The sequence below is a fragment of the Sus scrofa genome, chromosome Y (assembly GCF_054392235.1).
Source record: "Sus scrofa isolate SSC_HxYL_T2T_F1_AM1 chromosome Y, Sscrofa_HxYL_maternal_Yorkshire_Landrace_v2.0, whole genome shotgun sequence".
In the NCBI taxonomy this organism is placed as follows: domain Eukaryota; kingdom Metazoa; phylum Chordata; class Mammalia; order Artiodactyla; family Suidae; genus Sus; species Sus scrofa.
The window spans coordinates 12,219,497-12,231,601 of NC_139402.1; the positions used below are offsets into that span (position 1 = coordinate 12,219,497).

The 12,105-nt window shown below is 43.2% G+C and overlaps 1 protein-coding gene across 1 annotated transcript; it reads left to right on the forward strand.

The window, feature by feature from the left end:
* The first annotated feature begins 8,049 nt into the window (after positions 1-8,049).
* LOC110257928 (heat shock transcription factor, Y-linked-like) lies at positions 8,050-9,863 on the forward strand. The gene is made up of 2 exons (XM_021080925.2): positions 8,050-8,628; positions 9,052-9,863. Exons 1-2 carry the CDS (start codon positions 8,116-8,118, stop codon positions 9,745-9,747), a joined length of 1,209 nt encoding a protein of 402 aa, XP_020936584.2. The 5' UTR covers positions 8,050-8,115; the 3' UTR covers positions 9,748-9,863.
* The last annotated feature ends 2,242 nt before the right edge of the window (positions 9,864-12,105 follow it).

Here is a 12,105-nt window from a genome sequence, read left to right on the forward strand (position 1 = left end):
ACAACCTATCCCAGAATTGGTTGCTCAGTTTGTGCAGCAAGAACCAACGGACTGAGGAAAACACCTGGAGGCATATGTTAACTTCTATAGTGATGAACTGCTCTCTGTCATGGGACTTGACCCCCTACTCCTCCCTTGACCTTCCCCTCCTCTTTCTTCATTGTTCCCATCAAAGATCCTGGCGTGAACTCCCACCGCAGATTCCTGCCACAGATCCTTTATAAGCCTAGCCCCTCCTCACAGTCAAGGCTGGTGCCCTCCTGAGCCATTAATAAATCTCTCCTGTTTATCAAATGCCCTTGCCCACTCCTCCCTCAGCAAACTTCACATATGGTGCTAAACCCCAAGCGGGCATGATACGAGAATGGGAATCAGATCAGTGGTGCCCCAAACTCCTGGGTTTGAAAGCCAGAGAGCAGCAGGCAGGGGCAGCTCTTCCTGGCTTAACCTCTGGGACCCACCCAGGTTTGGGCCCCTGATCCAGGCACCTCTGCACCAGTCTTCTCCTGCTCAGTCAGGCAGGAACCCCTAATGGGGAATTCCACCTTTCCATGACTGCCTCTGCATCCAGCACTTGCCTTCTTATACTTGGGTGAGAAAATGTCACTTTTCTGGGTTTCCTGTCAGCATGGCTCTTGGGCCCCAGTTCCTCTGGCACATCAGAGTACAACCTTCTGCAACAAAGCATCACACTAGGTCTGTAGAATGCATAGACACTTGGCCCCATCCCTCTCATCTGGGGACACCCACATCAGCGAAAAACCTCTCTCTCTGTCCCTCAGCGTCCACTATCCAGACTTTAGAGACACTCAGCCTAAGAAGTGGCACTCCCTAAGGTGGCCCCTTCCTTAGCCCACGTCCCCTCTTAGTCCTCATCATGGCAAAGAAGCCCTCCACTCCTCCACAGGAGACACCTCTTGGTTGCCTCTTATGGAATTTAGGTATTCCTAAGAGGAAATGTTAGGTCCAAGCATCTTTACTTCTTCTGTAACTCCTTGTGCACAGGATAAACATTAGCTAATGGCTCTCAATGCTCCCAAAATGCCACTTTCAATTTTTTTCTATAGTGATGTTGTGTTTGTTTTTCCATTATAGCTGGTCCACCGTGTTCTGCTCATGTTCTGCTTCATCACTGTACAGCGTGGTGAGCCCCTTCCACATACATGTATGCATTCTATTTTCTCCCTTTATCATGCTCCGCCCTGAGGGACCAGACAAAGTTCCTAGGGCTACACAGCAAGATCCCATTGCTAATCCAATCCAAAGGCACTAGAAGGCATCTATTAACCCCAAGCACCCCATCCATCCCACTCCCTCCCTCTCCCTCTCCCCCTTGGCAACCACAAGTCCACATTCAATGTAAATAGCCTGAGTGACCTCAATAACATTTGTCACTGTAATGACGAGTGGCATGAAAGGCCCTATGTCTTTACTCTCAGCCCATACCCCTCCCTCTGTTCTCCTTGCTTCACATTTCAAATTCTTTTCCACCATTCATGTCATAGTCCCGCTCATTCTGATAGCTCCTGCTTTGATCCTGCAGAACAATATTCTCCACAATACAAATCTCTCCATGCCTCCAGCTTTCCCCCAACTCAAAATCCTCCACTCTCTGACCCAAGCCGTCTTCAGCTTCTCCCCATCCTAACCCAGATACTGACCCCTCTCTCTCTCCTCCTCATTCACAGTTCTGTACCCAGTTTCCTCCTTCTCCAAACACCTCCCAACCAGCTCCTTTGGTCCCTTGAGGGGGAGTTGCCAGCACTGGAGGGATTGTCCAGGTCCATGTCCCTATTTCCATGTCCAACCCCTCCCACTTAAATTGAAAAACAAAAAAGATGAGACTCCTTCTCTCTGTTCCCTCCATCTACATTAAGGAATTTGAACAAATCACTCAGTTTCGTGACCTTACCTGCCATGGTGTTGATGTCACCTTATCCTTCCTCCTCGACCTTGCGGAAAAGGAAACGGTCTGGTTAGCCACTCAGGCCCACACAGATGACCTCTGCTGGCAAAACAAGAACCAAAGAGTGCGGGCGGTAGCAGTCCCAAGACAGGATCCAAACTGGGACTCTCCAGTCGATTCCCAGGCCTTCAGACACCAGAGTCACATGGTAGCTTGTCTCATAGGAGGACTATGTTAAGCAGGTCTTAACTAAAAAAAGAAGAAGAAATTAGACAAAGCCCACATGAAAAACCTGCTCTCCTTCCTGATTAGCACAGGCACTTCAAAAAGATACACAGTTAGACCATTCCCACTTGGACGGAACCTTTCCTTCCACACTCCCTTCATCTTATGTCCCTGACATAAGGCACAGATTTCAAAAGTGGGAGGATGGCCCTCAAACCCCTCAGCATGATGTCTTCACCCTCACCTTCAAGGTCTTTAATAATCAGCATAAAGAGGCTGAACGCCAACACTTAAAAAGAGATCAGGCTAAATACAAAATGCAGCCAACTGCCATTCAGGGCTCCCACAAATATCAGCCCCCTCCCTGGACAATGGCTCTAAGGCACTCCAGGCCCATGCTGCAGGTGTGATAAGAGAGGCCACTGGAAACCTCTCAGGGGAGGGCCACATCCCTCCCTGCAGAGAGACCAGAATCCTTGGGCCTCAACAGGCCAAGCCACCTTGGCAGGATCACAGAAGACTGAGGGTGCCCTGGAAACCCCTGTATCCCGGACCCACAACTACTACTCGGGTGAAGCACCAGGTAACTCTGCTAGTTGTAGGTAAGCTGGTATCCTTTCTTATCAACACAGGGGCCACTTACTCAGCACAACCTCAATTAACAGGTCACAAACACCCCTCTCAAGTCTCTATTGTGCATGTTGGTGGTCTCATCTCCAAACCCTTACCAAAACCCCTTCCAAACTGCACCCCATCAGGGACACCCTTTAGCTGTTCTTTCCTGATATTAACCAAGTGCCCAGCCCCAACTCTTGGCAGAGATATTTTATCCAATTTCAGAGCCTCCCTCAGACTTCTCACTCCTGTCTCTCTTTCCGAGCCCTCTCTCCTCCCCCTTGCTCATCTAGAATATGATAAGCTACCTCCCCCAGCCTCCGTTCTTTTGCCCTGGGTGTGGGATACCTCCACCCATTCCATAGCTCAGCAGCTTGCTCCCGTTCAAACTGAATGATCTAACTTATATGAGCATGTCTTCAGAGTCATTGGCAGAAGCCTTTCTTATTGCACCTAGGTTTGATAAAAGTCAAATCGGATGCTGAGGCTTCAGTTACTAAGAAGGGACAGCAACATCACTTAAGACTTTTATCAGTGTTTTGGTGCTATGCTGTGATGTTCTGTACCAGGAAACACATACTTTTAGAAGTGATAAAAAGTCCATCCAGAAAAGTAGACATTGTGTTTTCAGTAAAGAAGGAAGGAGGAATGGAATTGCATTCTATTAAGGGAACAGAAAGTAAGTCTGTCGTGTAGCTTGTTATTTTGAATGGAAAGCTAGCAGACAGAATAAATCGGATACAGAAAGTGATGGAAGATTTCTGCGAAGTGGACACTAGACAGGATTTCCAAGCTTGGTCGGGACTGACTGGGAGTTTAAAGTTAAAAAACAAACAAACTTTAAATGTAAGCTCGTGTAACACTTGAATTAGGTTTCTGTCTCTCTGCTAAAAGAAAGTTTTCTGAACCTTCTTAACCTTACCTTGTTCATACTCTTGATAACAGGTTACATGAATCGATTGGCCTTTAATTTGTATTTGCTTTTGAAATCCTTTGTTACTTTGGTTGAGTGACTAGGTAATGTTTTACAATAAAGTGAGATTCTACTTGGCCAGGTGTTTAAAATTTGCATTCTCTCTCTCTCTCTGCGTGTGTGTGTGTGTATTTGCAAATTTCCTAAGTGTAAATTACAGTGTTACAGGGGAGAAATTGTCGGATGGAAGGTATGAACCCAATCTATAAAGATATAGCTCACAACTTACTCCCTCCTTCTCAGACATTTGCCATCCTGATGACCTTGTAGCATGGGAAAAGTGTGCCCCTAAATCAGAGGAGGGAAGATAGGTAAGCAACAGCTGTGAATTCAAGAGCCATGACTGTGGGAAATCCAAGAGGCAGCTTGCTTCTTCCTGGCTCCCCAGAAAACCCATTAACGAAAAGAAATGCTTTGAAAATATGTTCTCCATTTGGGGTATTCCTTCTACAGTTCTAGGTTGACAATGTCTGGTGAAAATGAGGATCATTTTAGAGACAATCTTGTGACTCATACTCTAGTTCTGTGTTTTGAGGTTAGGGTTCACTTTCTAAAACTCACTTCCCAAATAGTTCTTTGAGGCTGTGTTACAATATTTCAATGTTTAAGGGGGTTACTAAGAAAATACTCTCAGCATGGGAAGCTGAGTGCTGCAATCTGTCTCTGCAAGAATATCTGATGCCCCACGATAACCAGGGGGTTATACATTCTGGGAAAGTATCATTTAAAGGGTTGTCTCCAGTCTAGATGGAAGGTCTCTTATCGGGAATACTTAAGTACCATATGCACAAGCAAAGTGAATAAAATAACTCTGAAAATCTCTATTTCCCTCTTAAGAAGGACATCCACATTGCACTGGTCTACAGAGAGAACTACTGACATCAAACTCACCCTAAAACAAGGCCCTAATAACAAAAACACCAATGCCTGGACAAAAAGAAGTCACCATCAGGAGGAGACCACTATCCCAAGATTGCCCCCCCATGACCACATGGTCATTTGTTGACCTTCTCATCTACCTTGGCGGGTTTCTCCCCTCCAAGGCTCTTATCAGTGATGTTCCTAGGTGGGATCCCCTCACCTATCCAACTAATACCTGCTCTCACAAGGGCACAATTATGTTTCCTTCAACTGTTACTCAAGCTCAATCAGCAGGTAAGACTTTAGCCAAGTGACATAACTCTCCTGGGCTACATTAATCGAAACTTAAAGGCTCCCTTGTGATGGGAATGTTTAAACTGTCAAGGGATAACCAGCCTAAGAACACTGGGAAATACAGCTGAGTGGACAAGCCAGAATGAAATTTCCTTTAAAGAGAAGGAACGGACTAATCCAGCTGAACAGCGATAAAACAGGGCTGTTTTGTGTGAAGCTTTTCAATTTTCATTTATGACTTTATGAATACTGCTTTCCACATAATTTTTAAGAGGCCACAAATATTTTCTTATATTTTTCCACTCCTTATCAGAATAGGTTAATTTGTTTTTATTGCCACCAATATATTGTTATATTTTCTACTGCACAGCATGGTGAGCCAGGTACACAGACATGTTTACATTATTTTCTCACATTATCATGCTCCATCACAAGTGAGGAGACATAGTTCCCAGGGCTACACAGCAGGATCTCACTGCTTATCCATTCCGAAGGCAAGAGACTGCATCAATGAACCCCAAGCTCCCATTCAATCCCACTCCGTCCCAGTCCCCCTCCCCCTGGAAACCACAAGTCTATTCTCAAAATCCATGTTTTTCTCTTCTGTGGAAAGCTTCACTTGTGCTCTAAAATAGATATCAGATGTAAGTGTTATCATGTCGTATTTGTCTTTCTCTTTCTGACTTCCTTCTCTCAGCATGAGAGTCTCTAGGTTTATGTTTTATTCACTCTCTCCACAAAATTGCTATTTCTTGCATTTCCACAAGTGTAACTGAGTCACTGAAAATGATATATGGTTCCATATGAGATCAGTGGTCTCTAGATATGGGAACATGCAGCAAGAGGGAATATTTTCCTGGACCATAATAGACGAGGAAGATGGGTGGTCCAGAGACATTTCGCTACTCCTAGTATGGCTTTGTCCAGGACTAGCACATTGAGTGGCCTATCTGTGACATCATTGCCACACCTAGCAATGTTCATTGCTGGCACTGTGAGATGAAATGGTCATGAAATGCCTCCCCAAACTACGGTCAAATGTACGACCATGGGGGAGTATGGCCAACTGTGACCTCAAGTTAGCACTTGCCTAGAGGCTCTCTGTGCAGGAAAACTTGAGGCACAGCAGCTGTTGACCTGCAGCACCTGCTGAGCAGAGCTCAGGGAGGTGAGCAGCGGTGAGGCACAGGCCTTCAGACCGATTTCAGGTGAGGATCTCTATGGGCCCAATTCTTGCATCTTCTCTCATCTAGAAATACAGAGATCATTGACCATGGCATCTGCTGGGCCAAAAGGGAGAAAAGGCAGAATGGAGTAGCTGTGGGTCCGGGAAGACTATGAAATCTTATGGAAGTCATTTTAGGCAAGCCTTTGTATTGCCAAGAACTTAGGGTTTATGTGCCCTGTCAGACGTGATGACACCAGTTGTTCTCAAAGCAGCATCAGCTGGCAGCAGCAACCTTATATTTTCAAGGTCTTCTCTTATAGCAACAGAAAGGAGACAACATGTATTATGACCAATAGCTCCTGTGATTTACATGTTAATACCACATCACGTGTTAAAACCTACTCAGATGAAACTACACTCCTCCTTCAACAATACTGGTATCAACCCATGTTTAATCTTATTTTTCTATTCTTCCCATCCTCTATGGTAGCATGTACCATGTCCATCCACAAGTACTCCCCACCCCAGGCCAGCAGGAAGCAGATAGAGAAGAGTAGACATTCATCCCTATCCCATATAATGGAAGGCTTGAATGAGAGGATCCCCGGAGGATGGAGACAGACCGCCATACACCCCAACTATTGCTGCTCACCTGAGAGACTTGCTGTGGACGCCCCTCCCAGAATGTGGAAGTGCAAGTTGGGCAGCAAGAAACGAGGACCTGTGGGAAGCAACTGCCTGCACAGACTAACTGCCTACACGGATTAACTGTTCTCTGTCATGGGACTTGAGCCCCTACACCTCCCTTGACCTTCCCTTTCTTCTCCATTTTCCCTGCCACAAGGTCCCACCGTGGACTCCAACCACAGACTCCCACCACAGATGCTTTATAAGCCTAACACCTCCTTGCAGTCAAGGCTGATGCCATCGTGAGTTACACCCAGCCCCCTCAGAAACCCTAATAAATCCCTCTTGTGTACTAATTGGCTTTGTGCGTTCCTCCCTCAGCAAACCTAATGGAAAATGTTTGGAATATTGTTTAACACACAGACAACTTACGTAGAATACACAGAAAACTCTATATAATAAAATCAGTGATACCAGATCACTGTCAGTTTTTAACAATGGGAAAACATTATGGTAGAAGGTTTAGAGTATTCAGTTCAATGGCATACATAATCTTCAGAATGTGGTACACCCATGAATTCCCCAGTTCTCATTGTCATCAATCCACAAGGAAATCTCATACCCTTTGGATGGTACTTCCCCAAATTTCCTCTCCTAACCCAAGCAACCATCAATCATTTTTTGTCTCTATGACTATAGATATTTTGCTTGTTGCCCAGGGCCCTTCCATGTCTTGGTTAGTGATAAAGGTCATGGTTTGTTTTCTTTTGGTTTGGCTTTGATTGTGTATTTGTTTCTTTTTTTCTTTTCTTTTTGACTTTTCATTTTTTGGACTGTACCTGGGGCATGCAGAAGTTCCCAGGCCAGGGATTGAACCCCTAGCACAGCAGAGATCAGAACACTTTTGTAACAAGCTAGCCATCAGAGAACACTGGCTATGCATTTTCTGAATATAAATATTGCACAGATTCTAGTTATACACTTTCAAGAGCTTCATTACTTTTGTTTCACTTTGCCGTTTTTTTTTTCCATTTACAAGGCCTTACATAACAGGCACAAGTGCATATGTGCACAAGAGAGAACTTGCGTTTACTTCAGGGATGAAATGGATTTATTTATTTATGTGATTTTTTTCTTAAAAAGATTCCATTGGAATGGGATCTCATTTGCTGACCTTATTTTTTTTTTCTCTTTGGGTTACTGTTTAAGTACAGAGGTCGTATTTTGTATTAACTGGGCTAATTTCATAGAGAAGTAAACCCTGACTGAAGGTGATGCTCAGATTGCTAGGAGACTTGTGTCTTGTGATGTCACAGCTACTCAGGCTGGCAACCATTGTGATGGATTGGATAGTTTATCTGTGAGGCTTACCAAAGCAGCATTTAAAACTGCAGAGTTCAAAAGCCATGCAGGTGAGAAAAGTAGCTGAAGAGAAATTTATCTGAGATGGCACATGCTCCTTCAGAAATTCAAGGTGTGTCTCCTAAAGATGAATCAACTGGTTCAGAATCCTCCATTACATCTCCATGGTGTGATAACTCAATCACTGGGGACTTGGACTTGAGGTCTCAGATTGAAGAAAAAGCTTTCCAGGCTTTGTCTGAGGGCTCCCTGATGAAAGAGCCATGCCACACATTGTGTGCCTCTGAACCAGATGAAGATAGTGATTTTCCTCCTCTGCCCTTTCCCAGAAAACTTTGGGAAATTGTTGAAAGTGATCAATTTAAGTCCATTTGGTGGGATGAAAATGGAACTTCGATCGTGATTAATGAAGAACGCTTCAAGAAAGAAGTTCTGGAGAGAAAGGCTCCCTTCAGAATTTTTGAAACTGAGAGTATGAAAAGCTTAGTTCGACAGCTTAACCTTTATGGATTTACTAAATTGCAAAGGAATTTTCAAAGACCTGCCTCACTAGCCAACATTCTGGCAGAAGATAATGAAGTCTCTGCTTGGAACAAGGTATTATGAAATGTCCAGTTACTATTTACAGAGGGACATCTGCAAATATGTTCATACATATAGGGTCATAGTAGACCTTGAAAGTGGGATGAAGTACTGCTACGCTTTTAAATTGAAGGCCACTTGGTCATAAAATATTTGGGGTGATAGAGAAATTTCCTAGCCACCTGGAGCCTTCTCGATGAACCTCACCCAATACAAGCCCCTGAACCTCATACTGTTACTGTAAATGCACCAGGCATTTTTTTTTAAGGACCATAGTTGCCTGTTCCCACTACATAAATTTTTGAAAATGTTAGTAATAGATGAGTATTATTTCCTGACATTAACTCTGTGTGATGACACAAGTCAGATTTGTATGGATTCTTTGTCCTCGTATCTTTGTTTAAAAGGCCACTAAATACCTTTCTCTTTTGGTTTTAGCTGCAGTTCTACCATAATCCAAATTTTAAACGAGGCTGTCCCCATCTGTTGGTGAGGATGAAAAGAAGAGTCAGGGTGAAAAATGCTTCTCCAGTATCGGCTTCTCTACTTCAAGGTTGCAGCAAGAAGCGCTCTAGAACAGGGGGTGATGTGGATAACCATAATTCTGATGTGGCTGCAGAAACTCGTGGAGAAGATGCATTTTCAACCTCTACAAACCTAAATGTGCCTTTAATAAGGTGGCCTTCTATGAGACAGAGAATTTCTAATACAACTACCCCAACTAGAAGTGGTCTTTCTTCTCCATCATCACCATCAGTCAGGCCACCAGGACAAATTGCCATGGCTCAACATGCTGTTTTTAATCAGTTGACCACGTTTCACATGCACTCACAAAGAAGCTACTCTCCAGCAAGTGGCCACATCGTGAATTTCATTACAACTACCACTTCCATTTCTCAGTACCGCTGTATTTCTTACTTCCCAAGAGGTTATTTTGGACTGAGGGTGGAGCCTTCTCCTTTGCCAACCAGATACCAGAATATATCACCAACTGAGGGCCCTGTGTCTAACCCGCAACCAGCAGCCCCTCCATGGTTCCCAATGCCAATGGCCACTGACACATCTGCTGCCTCCCTTTCAAGGCCAAACCCTCAGTCCTCTTCCGTATCTGAACATCACCCTAATTACCACTGACCTATCAAAGGACTATAGGTTATGCAGGAGAGTGAAGATGAAAATTTATGCTGGCAAATGTCACCAAATTCCTGCAATTCGGTTATTTCAGCAATAAACTTGTATGTTCATCTTCATAGCTTCATCACCTTTTTTTTCTTATTCACCTGGATCTCTTTTTTTTTAATTTTTCCAATTCTTTTTTTCTTTTTCTTTTTTTTTTATTTTCCCTCTCTAAAGCAAGTGGGTCAGGTTATCCTTACATGTATATATTACAATTACATATTTTTTTTATTTTGGACACAGTTAAGAGTAAAGGGATGCTGCATTTCTTTTTCTAAAATGATTTTTCCATCATAGCTGGTTTACTGTGTTCGATCACTTTCATACTGTGCCGCAAAGTGGCCCAGTCACACACCCACCCCCCCAAGACCCACACCCACACACATACATATCCTTTGTTTCACATTATGCTGCATCAAAAGTGACTAGAGATAGTTCCCATTGCTATACAGCATGACCTCATTGCATACCCGCTCCACATGCAATAGTTTGCATTTTCAACCCCCGAATCCCAGTCCATCACAATCCTGCACCTTCCCCCTTGGCAACCAAAACCCTGTTGTCCAAATCCATGGGTTTCTTTCCTGTGGAATGTTTCAGTTGTGCCATATATCATATTCCACACATAAGTGATGTCATATTGTGCTTGCCTTCCTCCTTCTGGCTTACTTCACCTAGTAGGAAAGTCTCTAGTTCCAGCCGTGTTGCTGCAAATGGCATTATTCTGTTCTTTTCTTACGGCTGAGTGGTGTTGCATTGAGTATATATACAACATCCCTTAATCCATTCTTTCCAATGGTCATTTAGGTTATTTCCATGTCTTGGCTCTTGGTAATAGTGCTGCAATGGCCACACATGCGCATGTAACTATTTTATGGAAAGTTTTTTTTTTTTTTTTCCCAGGTATGCCCAGAGTGGGATTCCTGGGTGTCATGTAGTTCTATATTTAGTTTTCTGAAGTATTTCCATAGTGGTTTCCATAGTGGTTGTAACAATTTACATTCCTCCAACAGTGTAAGAGAGTTTTCTTTTCTCCATACCCTCTCTAGCTTTTTCTCATGTATGGACTTGTTAATGATGGCCATTCTGCCCGGTGTGAAGTGAAACCTCATAGTAGTGTAGATTTGCATTTCTCTAATAAACAGTGATGTTGAGAATTTCTTTATGTGCTTGTTGGCCCTCTGTATATTCTCTTTGGAGAAATGTCTATGCAGGTCTCTTTCCCATGTTGCCACTGGGTTATTAGCTGTTTTGTTGCTGAGGTGTATAGGTTGTTTGTAGATTTTAGAGATTGCGACCTTATTAGTTGCATCATCTGAAATAATTGTCTCCCATTGCAGGTTGTCCTTTTGTCGTTTTAATTATTTTCAATGGCAGATTATTTTGCCATTTTTTAATATTTGAAATGTTTGATAATTAGAGAGGAGCATTTGACATGTCCCCTAGCTGTAACTGTTTCAAAAAGGAAAATGGAACTAAGGAAATAGAGAATAGCTGTCAAGAGATTTCTGAAATACTCCAGGTTGTATTGAATGGGGGTCTCAATTATGATGGTGTGGAAAAAGAGGCAAATAAAAGTCAATTTGGAAAGGGAAAATTCATAATATTTATTTAGTGTTTTCTCAGCGACATTATAGCCTATCTGTTACTTCAAAGGGAACCTGGATATTAGTTGACAAGATTGTCTTCATTGCAAAGAAAAAATAAATCAATAAATTCCATTGAGTTCCCATGATGGCAAAGAGGTTAACACACCTAACTAGTGTCCATGAGGAAGCAGCTTCACCCTCTGCCCTCGCTCTGTGGTTTAAAGTCCCAGAGTTGCCATGAGCTGTGATGTGAGTTAAAGATGTGGCTCAGTCCCAGCATTGCTATGGTGGATGTAGGCCAGCAGACAGAGCTCTGCTTTGACCCTGACTGGGATAACCCATGTGCCACAGGGGTGGCCCTCAAAAGACAAAAAAAAAAAGGTATACAATTACTTAAAAAGTACAGTTCACACTCCAAACGATAGCATATTTTAGCTTATCCAGGAATCATGACCATAATTTACACCATAACTGCCACAACAATGTCCACATGACATCATCAGATTGCATCACGGTCACCACAGGGTGGTAGTTCATCAGTGAACCATTTACAGAAATAGAAAAGAAGAAGAAAAATGGGGGTGTCATTTTCTCTCTAAAATCCTCAAACTGTTCTAGGTTATTTTTGCCTTTATCTCCACCCCTTTATATGTCCTGATTCACACGTAGAGGTTGCTTTCTTGTTTTACACAAAGACAGGCTTAAATACAAATGCTGGCCTTTAACA

Bases quoted from the DNA above. Each gene is read 5' to 3' on its own strand.
- LOC110257928 (XM_021080925.2), top strand. From the start codon at position 8,116: ATGGCACATGCTCCTTCAGAAATTCAAGGTGTGTCTCCTAAAGATGAA. The intron at 8,629-9,051 runs GTATTATGAAAT...TTTTGGTTTTAG, and splicing joins AAGTCTCTGCTTGGAACAAG to CTGCAGTTCTACCATAATCC.